Below are 20117 nucleotides of genomic sequence, written 5' to 3' on the forward strand. Positions count from 1 at the left end.
GGATCCCACTGGCCACAGACGTCAGATCAAAGTCTAGTTCTGATTTACATTTGGTTGAGATGTCAACTAACGTGAATTCAACGTGAAATCAACACAACATTTTCACCATTTCATTGGATTTAGGTTAAACGTTTGGTGAAAAGAAGATGAAATGCCCTCACGTTGATGACTTTTCATTTGGAAATGTAGTTGTTTGTTAACCAATTAAAAACATATTTTACTTTTTTTTACGTCCCCGGAGAAACCTTATTGTTGCTCTCCCTAAAAAAGTATAAAATACGACCTATGGTCGATTTATCACGTCTCATTCTGCATCTCTCAGCTATGTCAGAATTACTGTAATGTGAAAGGAATATATACCTTGTGCAGCGCACAAGTAACAGTTTATTTTGGAGTTGGATAATTAAATAAGTGCTCTCCATAAAATAAGTGCAACTATGTACAATCCCTGCATCTTGAATATTTTTATTCTGAGACATTATTTTTCCATTTATGGCACACTGTAATTTCGGCTACTTTGATTTTATTGTTTTCTCTTTTTTATGCTGAAAACATAAATTATCAACATTTTACATGAGCTTTCCAGAGAAATCGGACACAAAGTGTGACATTTTCTGCAAACAGAAATGATGGGAACAGAAAAATGAGGTCAAGAAATGAAAAAGCTTTATTAAATCAATAATACAGGTTTTATTTGCATAGCTTAATTTCATCACATTATGAATTCAGATGAACTTGCTCTTTAACTAAAACTGATGGAGTCGAGTGATAAAAATATCTTCTTCCATCTCGTCCCTGGGGGAGTGCGGAGTGCAGAGTTCCTTTTATCCGGTGTTTTGGAGCGGAGGCAGGGGCCTGCGGTGGCGCCTGATAGGGTAGGGAAGGCTACTTTCCAGCATTATTTTTCCCCGGTGCATGATCTGAACCGAAAATGTTAAGGGGTGTGGATTTGAGCAGGGGAGGGCAGCATGCAGAGATTTTAGAGATTGTGGGGTCCCTGTCTGCCTCCCCGGTTCTCTCCTCTTGCCTATAAAAGCATGAAATATATGTTTCCACCACTGTTGTTTTCGCGCGCAATTGCATGCAGCAGGTGTCAAGGACTACATCGATCCATTAATTGAGGATAGTGACAACGTTGAAGTAGAAATGGCTGAATCGATGCTCATCTTGAGAATGTGTTCCATAATGCTGGTCCTTGGTTTTTCAGGTGAGAATACAAAATCCTAAACACTTCAAGGTTTTAATATTTCTGTAAATAATCATATTAATTAGGCCTACTTTTATATTTGTTGAGAGTGGGACTATTTTTTGCTTTTAATTGCATTTACTCGATTATTTATTTGTTTATTTATTCATTATTTGCCAATATGCATTTGCCTATAGTTTAAATATAATAGACACATATAGACAAAAAATGTCACTGATGGAGTTCATTTCTTTGAATATGTGGTATTTATGCATCAGTGTAATGACTTTCTTCATTAAAACTCTTGAAATCAGTATATCAGAGCTGGTATAGCCTATATCTGATGATCATATCACTGCTACAGATGTAGGATCTTAATTTGATCAACCTGTTGCAGGATAACTTTCCTGTGATGTAGGACATTTAAAACTTGGTGTGTGTTTAAAAATCCTTCCGAAGTTTGTAATTTCGACTTTGATATTTCAGACTTGATTTTCCCTTAAAACACATTTATCAACCCGTACAAAAATGTAAATTCATTATAATCCACATAATAATGCACATTTCCTGTTGCTGCAGGATTATTTTCATGCTGTAGCAAACTGGCTCAAATTAAGATCCTGCATCTGTAGGGTTCTCCTCACAGGGAACATGGTTCACAGTTTGTGTTCTGTCATGAGATGCACTGTGCTTGTTTGTCTTACTTTTCATTAACATGTATTTAATCTTACCTAAGGGATTCAATCCAACTTTACAGAGATAACTAAAGTGAACATTTTCCTTGCCAATTTTCCCTACATGTACAATATATAGCACTTTCAACACATTCCTCAAGTACATGAATGTGGTGCTACAGCTATACAGCATCCCGAATGCTAGGACATAGGAGAGAATACTGAGTTTGTTTATCTCTTATGTTAAAAAATAGATTTTCTTTATTTCTTTATTTTTTTTTTCTATCTCTCAGTGTGAGGTGTACCCAGAGCAATGTCCAAGCTCATCTGTTCCTGAGACTGAATTGTAAAAGGAGATAAATGCTTTTTGAATCCACCCCACCCCATAATTTGGCAGTGATCTTTAAAATGCCAAAAAAGAGATGCCAACTAACTACTCTTATTCTAATTCCACCACATCTAAACTCATCCTAATTAACCCAGCCGGGATTGTTAAGGCTACATCATCCCTCTGTTGTAATTCGGTTTAGGCTCCAAGAGCCCCCTGACCTTGTTTTACAACCAAATTGATGATAGGGGAAAGGAAAGCAAAAGGTTGGAAGTCTATCCAACCTTTTCAACTTTCAGTGGCCAACAAAGACAAAAGACAGAAATAAAGTAAGTTATGAGGGGAAGGAGATGTGGCCAAATAAGATAATTGGGACGCAGACATAGAGCCTGTCTCATCCACAGCCATAGAGCCATTCTCAGCCTCAGTACAGGAAGGAATAGTGTGCTGCTCAGGAAGTCCATCACTGCCAAGGTCCCTGCTTGTTTTTTCCTGGCCGCCTGTCGGCATGCTGCAATTAGTCCCCAGGAGCCTATTTGTAGGCCTAACTTACTATCTCCAGATTGATGTCTATCTGCAGGGCTTCAGCGTTGACAGGTGCAATTGAGACCTCTCTCCTTCTGCAGGTGTCCCAGGTCAAATCAATCAACTGATCTCTCTTATAAATGTATAGTGTTGATGAGTGCATCGTTACAGTCTGTTCTAGAGATACAGTGTAGAAAATACATGACAGTTGTGGTTTGGTGGTATTTGATTAATCACACTAATATATTCTTAGTCAAGTCGATAGGCAGGCCCAAATTTTGGGCTCTAGGTTCTCCATTTCAATAGTTATTCCAGAATATAGAAGTTTCAAGTGGTGTTACTGTTAGGTGTCTAAAAGGTTGTTCTAATATTGCTCTTCTTCCTCACTGTGTCAGAGGCCAAAATGGAAATCATCACCAGCAAAGCAGATTTGTTGCTGGGTGAGAATGCCATGCTCCTCTGCAAAGGTTGGTACAATGTTCTGGCAATATATATATGTATACAGTTGAAGTCGGAAGTTCACATACACTTAGGTTGGAGTCATTAAAACTCGTTTTTCAACCATTCCACAAATGTCTTGTCAACAAACTATAGTTTTGGCAAGTCGGTTAGGACATCTACTTTGTACATGACACAAGTAATTTTTCCAACAATTGTTTACAGAGATTATTTCACTTCTAATTCACTGTATCACAATTCCAGTGGGTCAGAAGTTAAAGTGCCTTTAAACAGCTGGGAAAATTCCAGAAAATGATGTCATGGCTTTAGAAGCTTCTGATAGGCTAATTGACATCATTTGAGTCAATTGGAGGTGTACCTGTGGATGTATTTCAAAGACGGGATGGGAAAAGCAAAAGATGTGAAAAGCAAAAGAAATTAGCCAAGACCTCACAAAAACATTGTAGACCTCCACAAGTCTGATTCATCCTTGGGAGCAATTTCCAAATGCCTGAAGGTACCACGTCCATCTGTACAAACAATAGTACGCAAGTATAAACACCATGGGACCATTCAGCCGTCATACCGCTCAGGAAGGAGACGCGTTCTGTCTCCTAAAAATGAATGGACATTGGTGTGAAAAGTGCAAATCAATCCCAGAACAACAGCAAAGGACCTTGTGAAGATGCTGGAGGAAACAGGTAAAAACGAGTCCTATATCGACATAACCTGAAAGGCCGCTCAGCAAGGAAAAAGCCACTGCTCCAAAACCGCCATAAAAAAGCCAGACCACGGTTTGGAACTGCACATGGGGACAAAGATTGTACTTTTTGGAGAAATGTCCTCTAGTCTGATGAAACAAATATAGAACTGTTTGGCCATAATGACCATCATTATGTTAGGAGGAAAAAGGGGGAGGCTTGCAAACCGAAGAACACCATCCCAAACGTGAAGCACAGGGGTGGCAGCATCATGTTGTGGGGGTGCTTTGCTGCAGGACTGGTGCACTTCACAAAATAGATGGCATCATGAGGGAGAAAAATTATGTGGATATATTGAAGCAACATCTCAAGACATCAGTCAAGAAGTGTCACATCCTGACCTTAGTTCCTTTTTTATGTCTCTATTTTAGATTCGTCAGGTCGTGAGATGGGGTGGGCATTCTATGTTTTGTTCTGTGTATTATATTTCTAGGTGTTTGGCCTGGTATGGTTCCCAATCAGAGGCAGCTGTCAATCGTTGTCTCTGATTGAGACCCATACTTAGGCAGCCTGTTTTCCCACTATGGGTTGTGGGTAGTTTTCTTCTGTTTTGTGTTTCTGTTTTGTGTTTCTGCACCTGACACCTCATTTATTCTCTTTGTTATTTTGTTTTGTGTTCAGTTTAAATAAAAATAACATAAACACTTACCACGCTGCGCTTTGGTCCTACTCATCATCAGACGGAAAATAAGTTTGTTACAAGAAGTTAAAGCTTGGTCACAAATGGGTCTTCCAAATGGACAATGACCCCAAGCATACTTCCAAAGTTGTGGCAAAATTGCTTAAGGACAACAAAGTCAAGGTATTGGAGTGGCGATCACAAATCCCATAGAAAATTTGTGGGCAGAACTGAAAAAGTGTGTGCGAGCAAGGAGGCCTACATACCTGACTTAGTTACACCAGCTCTGTCAGGAGGAATGGGCCAGAATTCACTCAACTTATTGTGGTTCCCATAACTTTCGGGGAGCTTGTGGAAGGCTACCTGAAACGTTTGACCCAAGTTAAACAATTTAAAGGCAATGCTACCAAATACTAATTGAGTGAATGTAAACTTCTGACCGACTGGGAATGTGATGAAAGAAATAAAAAGCTGAAATAAATAATTCTCTCTACTATTATTCTGACGTTTCACATTCTTAAAATAAATGGTGATCCTAACTGACCTAAGACAGGCAATTCTTACTAGGATTGAATGTCAGGAATTGTGAAATACTGAGTTTAAATGTATTTGGCTAAGGTGTATGTAAACGTCCGACTTCAACAGTATATAAGGATATATATATATATATTAACAAATGTTTTAAATATGATACATATAATCACACATAACTCCTCTTAGCTGGTGGGGAAGGAGACATCACCTGGCAGAAAGATGGAGAGGATGCTGAAGAAGACCAGATTGAGAAAGTGGATGAGACATCGTCAAAACTGTTAATCAGGAATGCCAAGATGGAGGATGCAGGACGGTACACATGCTTATGTGATTTTGACACCGGTCACAGAGATCATACATCTTATACCATCTTTGTCTATGGTAAGATGTTTAAAGTAAAACTTTTCACCTGGCTAATATGACCAAGAGTTAGTGTTGAAGGGTTTTTCTCATATTATTTGAGTATTGAGCTAATTAGTGTTGTCTTGCAAGATCAAAGACGCCACATAGCTCATATCTCTGTCACACACACACGTTTGTTTTAGTATCCTTGTGGGGACCAAAACATGTATTCCCATTCAAAATCCTATTTTCCCTCACCCCTAACCCTGACCCTTAACCCTAACCTTAACCCCAAACCCCCAACTCAATTCCTAACCCTAAACCCTAACCCTATTTCTAACCCTAACCCTAAACCTAACCCCTAAACCTAAAATAGCCTTTGTCCTTGTGGGGAAGAGTGACATTTTCCTTAATCCTAACCTTAGCCCCAAATCTCAAATCCCCAACCCAACTCCTAACCCTAACCCCTAACCCTAATTATAACCCTAAAGCCTGAGATATCCTTTTTCCTCATTGGGACCGGTGAAATGTTCCTTGAGGATAGTAAAACCAAAAACACACACACACAATGACCCTTTCGCTCTCTCATCCCTTTCTCAACTCACCCAGAGCGGCCATCCTTCGGGGAAACACTGGCCTACCATGAGTTCCTGGAGGGTCAAGATGTGGTCATCACCTGCATGGTCACTGGCAAACCGGTGGTGGAAGTCAACTGGGAGAGGGACCATGAGAAACTGCACTCTGAAGGTAGGAGGGGTTCATGATTGTTCATGTGGTATGGGGATCTCTTAGCTTCCTAGCTCCTCACACTAGCTGCTGCCTGCCTGCATGTGACCGATGGAGAGGTGGCGATGGTGGACAGGCTGGTGAGGGGCAGAAGGGGTCACGTAGCTCATAGGCTAATCCGATTTGCTGTCAAATCGAGGGATGTTTCCCGGACTCTTCCCTGGGAAACATCTGATTCAATCTGTCTTTTTCCAGAGGGACAAAACACACTAAAAATAACCATCAGACAAGCCCTGACCCTGTTTCATTTGAACACCACCATAGACAACCTTAAAGAGAGAGCTTGATTGCTTTTTGAAGCATGGTTATATTGATGATTAAGCAGACAGAACGTGTTCCTGATGCTGAGATGGGGCTGATCTTTCTTTTTCCTGTTTCCGTCTTTTGCTCCCAGCAGGTCGGATCACAAAACTAAAAGACAACTCTCTACAGATCAACAACATCAACAGGAAGGATCGAGGAACATATACCTGTGAGGCTAAAATCAAGGACCGGCCCATTTTCGAAAAGCTCGACATCTCCATCTCTGTCAACGGTGGGGTTACTCAAAGTGCAGTAGGGAATAAGGGATATTTTAAGATCTTTATTTCGTACAAACTCTGTATAGACCAGAGGATTAGGTGTGTGTTGTTGTTGACTATAATAAATAATGTATCCTCTGACCCGACTGCTGTAGTTCCTCCCACAGCGAAGATCCATGAGGAGGTGAAGAAAGTCACGGCCGGACCAGAGACCAATGTCTCCCTCAGCTGCCTGGTCGAGGGAGTCCCCCAACCGAACATCATCTGGACAGTGTGAGTGTGTGTGTGTTTGTTCACACTGATGTGCATGTGTGTAAAGCCAGAGTATCCTGCTCAAAACAGTTTGCAATAACACAGAGAGAGCGAGCGAGCGAGAGAGAGAGAGAGAGCGAGAGAGAGAGAGAGAGAGAGAGAAAAACTAGTGTGTATTGGAAAGTATATGTTTGGGTGAAGGCCTCCAGTGTGTCTATATTTACGTGGTCATTTATGTCTCAGTACACCACTAATGTGGCGTGCCATCCTGTCTGTGTGGTTGACTGTGTGTCTCACTTCCTGTCAACTTCCTTATCAGCAGCGTGCTAATGTTCTGTAGCACCAGGCCTCACTTCTGTCTGTCTGTCTGTTGGCGCTTCCCTCCTCAGCCCAGACTCTTCAGATGAGTCCCGCTACAAGTACAACTCAGACAAGAGCGAGCTCATTATCTCGTCCGTTGTCAGGAGCGACTACGGAGAGTACATCTGCACGGCCAAGAATAAAATCTCAGAGAGCAGTGCCATGATCATGCTGGATGTCTCAGGTGTGGTTTGTTAGAGAACATCAGGAAACAAACAGCTTTAGCTTCATAAGACCAAGCTTTCTCCAAAATAACAGATAAAAAATGGCTTGTTATTTGAATACTTCCTTCCAGATGTTTACGTTCCTGATATACAGAGATATCATGGAGAATTTGATTCTGTGTAAGCAACCATTTTCTGTCAGACAGTCTAGTGAGCCTGAGCCACTAGAAGCTGTTTCAGAAAACAAACCATTTGATCCCATTCAAACCCATTACCCGTGTAACATTTTCAACCAGGGAAAAGCAGCATTGTGTGTCTCTCATCAGATAATTTATTTTTAATCTTCAGGTGTTTTCAGAAAGATACAGGCTATGAAATGCATGCTTGCAGAAGCACAGAGCAAAGTTATATTTCTACGATAGAAACTGATTAAACAGCATGATCATTAAACAGGTGTTTATATTTTTGTTCGTATAATTCTATCACTATCGATTGATTAATCTATTCACGTTCTGTGCAACAGAAAATGTTTAAACCCAGACAGCCTTTAGGGAAACACTTGTGACCTTCTCTCGCTAGGTTAAGCCATTGAAGAAGAGTAGCCAGCAGTTAAAACGTACATTTTTTTTCTGTGTCGGTAGTCCTACTCTGTCTGGGGTGGGAAGGTAGTCCTACTCTGTCTAGGGGGGGAAGGTAGTCCTACTCTGTCTGGGATGAAAAGGTAGGCCTAACTTCAAGATTCCTCATGATGTCAGAGATTTAATAATTTGCAAACAAGGACAGTTTCATTTAAAACAAGACATTTGGCATTAAAGAAATATGATAAGATGAACATATAGGGACATCTCTCTGTCCATTCTTAGCCTGTAATTTCGGTAGTTTGTGTGTTATTAAAAAATATTCTGCTAATATGTAAAATTACGTAGAATTGTATGAAAGGTTTATAAAAGGATATTTTTTTCTCGGACCTGCAAATACGATTATAGATTTATGGAATGCTTTTACTATAAAGGAAATCTTTCCACCCATACTCTTCACGGTGGTCTGCGAAACCAAAACCTTCTGGTCCCGGGCCGCAGCCCTGTGTGAAATAAAAATTCCTGTGCTGTCATGTAATGCTGACAGGACATAGAACAGTTTCTAAAACGTCATATCTAAGGCTCTGGTCTGTCGAAGAAGTAAGTGTAAATGGTAGACAATGTTCCCTGCTATCCACTTTATGTTTTCACTATTGTTTGGGGTATAGGAGAGGGTCACTTGTTTTATTTTTCAAGCGTTCAGGGATGGTTTAGGTCAAATATATTTTGCTGAAGGGAGGCCCATCCATTTTCATTTCAGAGAGGTCCGTTTTTCTCCATGTAACCCTTATTATAAATAACTTTCACTCCCTAACCAGATCCAATGCCAATATCTTGCTGGCTTAACCATACCAATACCTTGCTGGTCTTCGAAGCCATCTGAACACACAACAAAATCATTTTTCCTATTTAACAGAAGATGCACATATATTGTTAATCATTTACACATATTCTTATCTATTGTAATTTGTTTGTTATTGTCACACAAAGCACTCAGTTTGTCCTGTCTCTTGTTCTGTGCGTGTTTACAGAGCATCCTGTAGCAGTGCTGAGCCAGAAGAAGATGGAGCTGGAGCCAGGCCAGACTCTCTCAGTGTCATGTAACGTCTCAGGACACCCGATGCCCGCGCTGCAGTGGGTCAGGAAGACCAACAATGACCACCTGCTAACAGTGGTAAGACAGACGATGCATTCACACAGTGGCAATAATTACAACAAATATTGGGGGAGAATCAGGCAGAGAATACATTTTTGTTATATTTCTCTCCTCCGAGTTCCTGTCTGGTTGTGTTTGTGTGGATACAGGACGCTGGTGGAGGTCGAGTGAGAATGGAGGATGGCTATGTCCTGGTAGTTGACAATGTGACGTCTTCAGATGGAGGGCTGTACAGCTGCATGGCTATCAGTCCTGCTGGCAACGCCTCCACAGACTTCAGCCTGCAGAGTAAGGCCACTCTTGACCTTCCTACTCTGTTATGATAATACTTAGCGCTAACACAACATTCCACTGGACAGAGACGTCAGCTTAATGTGAATTCAACGTGAAATCAACAAAAAATTTCACCAAGTCATTGGATTTTAGGTGAAAAAAATATGAAAAAATATGAAATATGAATATGAAATATGAAATTCCCTCAAATGATTACTTTTCGCAAATCCAATCAGTTTTCCACGTTGATTCAACGTCATTGCATTCCATTTTTTGGTTTAAATGACATGGAAACAACATTGATTCAATCAGTTTTTACCTTTCTATAAAGGGACAAGCAGCCACAAACCACTATAAAATTCTAAAATAACTGAAAACAGTGGGTGATTTTAGCTAAAGTGTAGGTACTCTAAACTGTCTTTCAAAGGTAATTCGTAAAAAATCCCAAAAGCTTCACAGATCTTCATTGTAAAGGGTTTTAACACTGTTTCCCATGTTTTTCAATGAACCATAAACAATTAATACGCATGCACCCGTGGAATGGTCGTTAAGACACTAACAGCTTACAGATGGTAGGCAATTAAGGTCACAGTTATGAAAACGTAGGACACTAAAGAGGCCTTTCTACTGACTCTGAAAAACACCAAAAGAAAGATGCCCAGAGACCCTGCTCATCTGCGTGAACGTGCCTTAGGCATGCTGCAAGGAGGCATGAGGACTGCAGATGTGGCCAGGGCAATAAATTGCAATGTCCGTACTGTGAGATGCCTAAGACAGCCCTACAGGGAGACAGGACGGACAGCTGATCGTCCTCACAGTGGGAGACCACGTGTAACAACACCTGCACAGGATCGGTACATCTGAACATCACACCTGCGGGACAGGTACAGAATGGCAACAACAACTGCCCGAGTTACACCAGGAACGCACAATCCCTCCATCAGTGCTCAGACTGTCCGCAATAGACTGAGAGAGGCTGGACTGAGGGCTTGTAGGCCTGTTGTAAGGCAGGTCCTCACCAGACATCACCGGCAACAACATCGCCTATGGGCACAAACCTACAGTCGCTAGACCAGACAGGACGGGCAAAAAAGTGCTCTTCACTGAAGAGCCACTGTTTTGTCTCACCAGAGGTGATGGTCGGATTCGCGTTTATCGTCAAAGGAACGAGCATTACACCGAGGCCTGTACTCTGGAGCGGGATCAATTTGGTTGTGGAGGGTCCGTCATGGTCTGGGGCGGTGTGTCACAGCATCATCGGACTGAGCTTGTTGTCATTGCAGGCAATATCAACGCTGCACGTTACAGGGAAGACCAATCCCTCCCTCATGTGGTACCCTTCCTGCAGGCTCATCCTGACATGACCCTCCAGCATGACAATGCCACCAGTCATACTGCTCGTTCTGTGCGTGATTTCCTGCAAGACAGGAACGTCAGTGTTCTGTCATGGCCAGCGAAGAGCCTGGATCTCAATCCCATTGAGCACGTCTGGGACCTGTTGGATCGGAGGGTGAGGGCTAGGGCCATTCCCCCCAGAAATGTCCGGGAACTTGCCTTGGTGGAAGAGTGGGGTAACATCTCACAGCAAGAACTGGCAAATCTGGTGCAGTCCATTAGGAGGAGATGCACGGCAGTACTTAATGCAGCTGGGGGCCACACCAGATACTGACTGTTACTTTTGACCCCCTCTTTGTTCAGGGACACATTATTCAATTTCTGTTAGTCACATGTCTGTGGAACTTGTTGAGTTTATGTCTCAGTTGTTGAATCTTGTTTTGTTCATACAAATATTTACACATGTTAAGTTTGCTGAAAATAAATGCAGTTGACAGTGAGAGGACGTTTCTTTTTTTGGTGAGTTTATTTACATTTGCAGTGTTCACTGTTTTTGATTTCTAATGACAATGTTCTTATTCTTTCATCTCTGACATTCTCATTCCCTCTTCACTTCTCTGTCTTTGACCTGCTCTGCACCTCCCTCCTTTTTCCCTATTTCCCCCTCATTCAATCCTCTTGTTCTCCATGTTTCTCTCATCTCTCCTCCCCCAGCCTGGCCAGGTAAAGCATCCCAGGTAAGTGGCACCCCAGGGCCCACATCGGTCCACTTCACCCTGGGGGCTTCCCTGGTGGACGGGGGCTCTCCCATCACCCACTTCACCCTCCAGTGGAAGACAGGACGTGATAACAATTGGGAGGAGAGAGTCATCCAGTCCACAGGTAAAAACCTGACTCTCAGCGCCCAATCTATTTAATGAAATACTGTAGATGATGTTTGAGACAGTTAAGATGAAGCCAATGAATATGCTGAGGACTAGAAGTCGTATCTGAACACTGATTTCCCTAAAACCAGGGGAGGCCTCTGATGACCATTTTAGTGATATGACTAGTTATGAGTAGTTTGATTAGTTTAAGTGTACACATATATAAAAGTAATATGTGTGTTCATGTACCCTGTTGTTTGTGTGCAGACCCCCTGGTTATCAAAGATCTGAATCCCTACACCACCTACTCTGTCCGGTTTGCCCCACAGAACCACCTGGGTCAGGGAGGCTTCTCCGAAGAGCTCACCGTCCGCACACAGGGCATACGTGAGTGTCACCCTCCTCTTCCTCCTCTCTCTCAATCGCATCATATCTAGGCAAATGCAGTATAATTATTACTAATTGTCACCAACTATCATTGTTCAAATTGCATTACTTGTGTCAACAAGCTACAGTATATCCATATTGCCTACTGTTTTGAGTGTCTATCTACAGTTGGAGTCGGAAGTTTACATACACTTAGGTTAGAGTCATTAAAACTCATTTTTCAACCACTCCACAAATTTCTTGTTAACAAACTAGAGTTTGGCATGTCGGTTAGGACATCTACTTTGTGCATGGCACAAGTAATTTTTCCAACAATTGTTTACAGACAGATTATTTCACTTATAATTCACTGTATCACAAAAGTATCTATATCCACAATTAAACAAGTCCTATATCGACATAACCTGAAAGGCCGCTCAGCAAGGAAGAAACCACTGCTCCAAAACCGCCATAAAAAAGCCAGACCATGGTTTGCAACTGCACATGGGGACAAAGATTGTACTTTTCGGAGAAATGTCCTCTGGTCTGATGAAACAAAAATAGAACTGTTTGGTGATAATGACCATCGTTATGTTTGGAGGAAAAAGGGGGAAGCTTGCAAGCCGAAGAACACCATCCCAACCGTGAAACACGGGGGTGGCAGCATCATGTTGTGGGGGTGCTTTGCTGCAGGAGGGACTGGTGCACTTCACAAAATAGATGGAATCATAAGGTGGGAAAATTATGTGGATATAATGAAGCAGCATCTCAAGACATCGGTTAGGAAGTTAAAGCTTGGTTGCAAATGGGTCTTCCGAATGGACAATGACCCCAAGCATACCTTCAAAGTTGTGGCAAAATGGCTTAAGGACAACAAAGTCAAGGTATTGGAGTGGCCATCACAAAGCCCTGACCTCAATCCTATAGAACATTTGTGGGCAGAACTGAAAAATGGTGTGTGAGCATGGAGGCCTACAAACCTGACTCAGTTACAACAGCTCTGTCAGGAGGAATGGGCCAGAATTCACCCAACTTATTGTGAGAAGCTTGTGGAAGGCTACCCGAAATGTTTGACCCAAGTTTAACAATTTAATGACAATGCTACCAAATACTAATTGAGTGTATGTAAACTTCTGACCCACTGGGAATGTGATGACAGAAATAAAAGCTGAAATGAATCATTCTCTCTACTATTATTCTGACATTTCACATTCTTAAAATAAAGTGGTGATCCTAACTGAACTAAAACAGCAAATTTTTACTACGATTAAATGTCAGGAATTGTGAAAAACTGAGTTTAAATGTATTTGGCTAAGGTCTATGTAAACCTCCGACTTCAGCTGTATATTGGCTGGAAGAAAAATTAATCTGCCATAATTCACTCATTCCACTATCACATGATCATCCACATGACATCATCACCTGCTCGCTGATGGCTATTCATGCTCCATTATTGCCCCGCTCCTGATGACATCCTCCCATTCCATCGGCATTCGGGCCCGCAGGAGGTAAAGTACTGACACGTGTTGTGAAACTCTGAAAAGTCAGTTTTTCACGGATAACCAACCTCCCTAACATGACAGTAGATTTTACTACAACAGTTTCACACACTGTGTAAGCTGGCTGATGCATGAACACCCCTGACCTCTGTACCTACTGTACCAACACACTGCCTCTACCTGCCTCCCTCCCCAGGGGAACCAGACAGCCCGGTCCTGGTGGCAAGCGAGGGGAAGGTTGAGGGCAATATGTTCTCAATCCCTTTACCGCAGTTGAACAACGGAGGCTCCCCCATTACCCACTACACCGTCCGCTACAGAGTGGTGAGTATGCATGCGTTTTTGTTTTTCAGTGAAGAGAAAAGATCAAGACATTACAGAGTATGCAAGACCTCATACTCCCCCACCCCCCACACATACACACACACACACCCCTCTCCTCTCTCTTTCTTAGAATAAGGTGGACGAGGACTGGAGGGAGAAGGACCTGCCGTCCAACTCGACAATGATCAACCTCCATGACCTGCAGTATAAATCAGACTACCACGTGGAGGTGCTCGCCGTCAACCCCTACGGCTCCTCCAGCCCCGCCAAGCTAAACTTCAACGTCCCACAGCCTGGTAAGCTGCTATGGCATACTGTAGTACTGAAATAAAGCTTGAGACCTTCCGAGAGGTGGGACAAATACTGGATTGAGCAGAGTAACGAATTGCTACCACCACCTTTCGATTAACTGGTATGTCAGAGTGAAGGACACACCAGAACTCAACAAAAGTATAACAAACAATTACATACTTTATTAAACATTTCATTTCATAAGACAACGTGGAGTATCTCACATAGGAGCCCTACTATATTTATGTTGTCTATGCAAATGAGCCTGAGTAGAAAAAAGAAAACTGTGGTGTAAGGCACACACATTAGCATCGAACAGCCCCCGTTATATGCAACTTTTCAGGGAAGTTAGAAACCAATATACACAGGCAGTTAGAAAAGCCAAGGCTAGCTTTTTCAAAAGGAAATTTGCTTCCTGCAACACTAACACAAAACAGTTCTGGGACACTGTAAAGTACATGGTGAATAAGAACACCTCCTCCCAGCTGCCCACTGCACTGAGGATAGGAATCTCTGTCACCACAGATAAATCCACTATAATTGAGAATTTCAACAAGCATTTTTCTATGTCTGGCCATGCTTTCCACCTGGCAACCCCTATCCCGGTCAACAGCACTGCACCCCCCACAGCGACTCGCCCAATCCTTCCCCATTTCTCCTTCACCCAAATCCAGTCAGCTGATGTTCTGAAAGAGCAGCAAAATCTGGACCCCTGCCTGCACCTGCCCTCCCGTCTAGCATCACTATTCTGGACGGTTCTGACTTAGAATATGTGGACAACTACAATACCTAGGTGTCTGGTTAGGTTGTAAACTCTCCTTCCAGACTCACATCAAACATCTCCAATCCGAAGTTAAATCTAGAATTGGCTTCCTATTTTGCAACAAAGCATCCTTCAATCATGCTGCCAAACATACCCTCGTAAAACTGACCATCCTACCGATCCTCGAATTCTGCGATGTAATTTACAAAAAAGCCTCCAATACCCTACTTAATAAATTGGATGCAGTCTATCACAGTGCCATCCGTTTTGTCACCAAAGCCCCATATATTACCCACCACTGCGACCTGTACGCTCTCGTTGGCTGGCCCTCGCTTCATACTCGTCGCCAAACCCACTAGCTCAAGGTCATCTACAAGACCCTGCTAGGTAAGGTCCCCCCTTATCTCTGCTTGCTGGTCACCATAGCAGCACCCACCTGTAGCACGCACTCCAGCAGGTATATCTCTCTGGTCACCCCCAAAGCCAATTCCTAATTTGGCCGCCTCTCCTTCCAGTTCTCTGCTGCCAATGACTGGAACGAACTACAAAAATCTCTGAAACTGGAAACAATTATCTCCCTCACTAGCTTTAAGCACCAGCTGTCAGAGCAGCTCACAGATTACTGCACCTGTACATAGCCCATCTATAATTTAGCCCAAACAACTACCTCTTCCCCTACGGTGTTTATTTATTTAGCTCCTTCTATTTCTACTTTGCACATTCTTCCACTGCAAATCTACCATACCAGTGTTTAACTTGCTATATTGTATTTACTTCGCCACCATGGCCTTTTTTTGCCTTTACCTCCCTTATCTCACCTCATTTGCTCACATTGTATATAGACTTATTTTTCTACTGTATTATTGACTGTATGTTTGTTTTACTCCATGTGTAACTCTGTGGTGTTGTATCTGTCGAACTGCTTTGCTTTATTTTGGCCATGAGTAAATGAGAACTTGTTCTCAACTTGCCTGGTTAAATAAAGGTAGGGAGGACAATAACTGTTCTGTCCTCCCTTCATAACCCACACTGTAATTTAAAAAGGTACTCCTAAAAATGAAACACATTTAAGAGGACTCAGCCAACAGAATAGTACACGGACATGACACTAAAAACATTAAAAAACATTTTGCTTGTCTAGCTGACGAGACGCTCCCGTGGGGTCTGAGCGTGTGCACCCTTGCTGAGCCGGCAGGCATGGCAAGTTGCAGGCCAACGGTAGGTACATATCTAAGGTGCACTGAATAGCCTTAGCCTTAAGCAACAACCCCCCAAAAAAGCTTTCTTATCTGGTTGTCGTCGGCAGCCCTACACAGGGCTATATAATTGCAAGGGCTACGGAGCCTCGCGTTCATCGATGGATCAGCTCCTCCTTTCTGCACTCTCACCTTATAATAGTTTTTCCAGAGTCCCGGGCAGAGCTGGCGAACAGGCACAGGTGCCAGCAATTAGTTCATTATTTGGTGATGTCATTCCTTACAAGCTGTTTCACAGCTTTACCACGGTCACATACTGGAAAATGGACTATTGCCCAATAGAGAGGAAAATATCTCTGAAATAAAACAGTTACAGAACAGAATTCCAGGTCAGTTTAAATATGATTATCTCTCCCTCTCTGTGTCTTTCTCCTTCTCTCCATCCCTTTCATTCGCTCCCTCACTCCTTCCCTCCCTTCTTCCCTTTCAGTAGCCAAGATGAATAAGGGTGGGATGGGGAAAGGGGCTGTGGCAGGCATTGTCATAGCCATCTTCTTGGCGCTATTGATCGCTGTGGACGCCACCTGTTGCTATACCAACCACTGCGGCATGCTGATGTTCCTGGCTGTCAAGCTGTTTGGGCAGAAGGTCCCTGGGATGAAGACTGTGGAGGAGGGGGACGGCACCTCTAATGGGTAACGCTGTTCTCTAGCCTACTGTCTGCCTGTTCCTCAATGTAACATATTCAGAGGGTTGTAATGTGGTTATGTGTGTTTCTCTATATGAACCCTCCTGAGCCTCAGTTTATGTGTGTCCTTCAATGCAGAGACTTGAAGTTGAATGGGCTAGGACTACAGAGGGATAGCATCCCAAATCTGCAGACACAAAATGGGGAAAAGAATGGGTTGCAGGCGGAGGTCACGTGCGACAAAGCGCCCCTCACCAAATTCGAGTAGGTGGCCCATGATGATGTCAGAGGGGTGGACACAGCCCACCCTCGCCCTAAACATGTTCAGATCCATAAGAAATGGCAACAAGAGTCACCTCTGCACTTATAAGTCAGCAAGTGTGTTCGATCACTGACTAATTAAATTATAACTAATATACCCATGTGAAAAGTGACACCCTTACCCATTTTTTGATACCCATGTTAATTGTTAGGTAGCCACCACCCACTTGCCACTGCTAGAGTCTTTGATGACTTGAGCTGACGAACACGGGAATGCCCTTTCAGAATTAGTAGGCACACAGTCTCATTTTCCTGTATTTGCATGTGCATATTTAGTTACTGAGCTAATGACTCATTAAATATTTGCATGGCTAGTTGTATTGAGTTGTATTTTATTTCTAACCTGACCTATTATTTTCTTTCAGGAAGGCGTCCCCCAATGGAGATCCTGTCACTGAGGCCTGAGATACTGAACAGGAAGTGACATCCTAGTATCTGAAGAATGGAACCTGTAAATGTCAAAGTAGAAAGGAGGAAGTATTGTGAGTTGAGGGGTCTTAGTTAAATGTTTTTGGAGAGTTCCCAGGACAGTCCATGTTGAGAAAGGATAAGGATTCGGAAAGTTATCTGTGAACTGTAATGTCTAACATTGACAGATTGTTGTAATTTCATCCAGCCTTGTGTAATCTCCTGTTAAGTGTTACATTTCCTTGCTTTTATGTTTCAGTACATTCATGTTATATTTCAGTACATTCATGTTATATTTCAGTACATTAAGGCGGCTGTAAATTGTCAGGGAGACCTTCGTAGTTCATTAATTGAATCATAACTCATTATTTATTGAAGTCTATATTCACTTTAATCTGCAAAAAAATCTGTAAGTGACATATCATTATTTAATAAGGACATTTTATCCTAACATATTAACAATATACAGCAGGGCTGCCCAACCCTCTTACTGGAGATCTGCTGTCCTGTAGGTTTTCAGTCCCAACCCTAATTTAGCATATCTTATTCAGCTGGTTAAGGTCTTGTTGAGCAGCTAATTAGTAGAATCAGGTGTGTTAAATCAGGGTTGGACTGAAAACCCACAGGACGGTAGATCTCCAGGAAGAGGGTGGGCAGCCCTGATATACAGTATACAGCATAATCACATTAACAAATAACAACGTGTCAAAATGACATCTCTTCAAGTGTTGTAATCATGCGGAATATACAGAGCTCATATATTACAGAGCTATATGATGTGCTTATTTTTAACCTAATCTGTTGTTAAATTGCAAATTGCTCATATAATAATTTTATGTTTGTATTTGTTTAATTATCCACTTTTTTACAGTTTCTTTTGTACATTGTACACTGTACATTGTTTGTACATACACATACAGTATAACAGCTATGCATTTTGCTATTTAAAAAATGTGAAATAAAAACATGCTGTTTTTCATTCACTTTTCTTGAGTTTACCATACTGTAGGACTTGTGGTCTAGAAATCAAAGTTCTCTGACCACCTCAGTGTGTTTGTAGTTGGTTGTAGTTAATTGCATCGTCATCCACTGCCTCCTTTTAAGGGGAACAAGTTTAAGTGCAGAGCTATATTTGTATTTATCTAGTAGTTATTACTATATTACAGATACTACGTAATGTAAGCCTGTTGTTGAATTGTTGCGTACACATTTTTTGCAAGTTATTATGCAATTGTTTTGATACACATTATTTTCCTTGTGAAATTTACTTTGTGTCTCACTCACTCTGTGGTTATTTACCTGGGTGAAGGAGCAAGGCTGACATGGAGCTTGTGTAGTTGCGTACTTGAGTAGTTCATGTCATCAGGATCATGTCATCAGGATCAGTGATCGGCTTGGCTGACCGTCTCATGTTTTCATAGATGTCTGGTGTAGACAATGTTGCTTTCTGTATCTAACAGTCAGAATACAGTCAAAATACTGAGCACTGGCCCCAGGCATAGAATGACTCTCTTGCTACTCATTGGCATACTTTAACTAACTCAAAGTTCAATGGGATTGATTTACACATTTACCATTCACTTTCATGCAAACTGGTTTTATTATCTAAGAAAAACAGAACAATAAATTACATGTGTAAGGTTTGTTTCGAAATGACAACATAGCCCATTCGCAATGACAACCAGATTTGCAATGACAACCAGAGTAAGGCCACTGTTAGTACTGTACTTTCCTCTGATCACCGAACTGGAGGACTGGTTTGGTAGGAAGCTTCTTCTCTGCCATGTTCCACTTCTGTCTGTGGATGATAAAACAAAGAGAGAATTCACCCATAAAGGCCAACTAAATAGCCTGTTGTGCTTTTTTAGTAACTTTCTACTGTGGGAACACAAATCAGCAGTTGGTGGTTGTCGATGCCAGTATGGTATCTCTTTTGAAAGAACATTTGGAAAGAAAGAAGTTGTGTAAGTCTCAGTTGTGACATGATTATGACATCAAGCCTGTAGACAGTGTATTTTCATTTGTATACAAAGCTAAAGAGGGAGGGGAATGGAATTATGTACATTTCTAAAGAAGATAGGGGAGAGGGGGCCCTTCAGTGCACTATAATATATGTTTAGTTCTTTATTACGCATTTTCAAAACACTCACCTTTTTATGTAAATGTTGAGCACCACAATCACTGCTGTGACAAGGAAGAGAGCCCCAAATGCTGCCAGGACCACCATTAAATGGGCTGATTCTGGAACACAAGAGAAAATACACTACTAAAACTGATCAGACTATGGTTTTGTATATAAAATATTCACTCCAAGATATTCCACAGATGCCATGCAACATCATATACTGTCACTTCATATCCCTGTCTGCATGCCATTGTTTTGTTGAGATACACAGGACAGACATCACAACAGCGTGACATACAAGAAGTGCAGAAGTGTTGCAGTACCTTTAACTTTCACCTCCAGGTCTGTGATCCAAGGGCTTTCTGGGCCATACAGAAGTACAGTCCACTGTCATCAGAATCGATTTAGTTGAAGGTGTGTTCTTTCCCCGTCCCTAAT

The 20117-nt window shown here is 42.0% G+C and overlaps 1 protein-coding gene across 3 annotated transcripts; it reads left to right on the forward strand.

Annotated features, from left to right (window-relative positions):
- Positions 1 to 910: 910 nt before the first annotated feature.
- On the forward strand, positions 911 to 18535 carry ncam3 (neural cell adhesion molecule 3). Of its 3 annotated transcripts, none has more exons than XM_021596790.2 (16): positions 912 to 1207; positions 3109 to 3180; positions 5252 to 5446; positions 6017 to 6154; positions 6591 to 6728; positions 6870 to 6987; positions 7356 to 7510; positions 9100 to 9242; positions 9374 to 9512; positions 11547 to 11714; positions 11966 to 12086; positions 13758 to 13887; positions 14018 to 14183; positions 16628 to 16832; positions 16964 to 17089; positions 17512 to 18535. In XM_021596790.2, the coding sequence occupies exons 1-16, from the start codon at positions 1147 to 1149 to the stop codon at positions 17549 to 17551; spliced, it is 2115 nt and encodes a 704-aa protein (XP_021452465.1). In that variant the 5' UTR covers positions 912 to 1146; the 3' UTR covers positions 17552 to 18535. The 3 variants fall into 3 exon arrangements, with proteins under 3 accessions (XP_021452467.1, XP_021452465.1, XP_021452466.1); XM_021596791.2 differs by having other exon boundaries at positions 914 to 1207; positions 6588 to 6728; positions 11966 to 12085; positions 13760 to 13887; XM_021596792.2 differs by lacking the exon at positions 16964 to 17089 and having other exon boundaries at positions 911 to 1207; positions 6588 to 6728.
- The last annotated feature ends 1582 nt before the right edge of the window (positions 18536 to 20117 follow it).

Source organism: Oncorhynchus mykiss, chromosome 3, assembly GCF_013265735.2.
Source record: "Oncorhynchus mykiss isolate Arlee chromosome 3, USDA_OmykA_1.1, whole genome shotgun sequence".
Taxonomy (NCBI): Eukaryota; Metazoa; Chordata; class Actinopteri; order Salmoniformes; family Salmonidae; genus Oncorhynchus; species Oncorhynchus mykiss.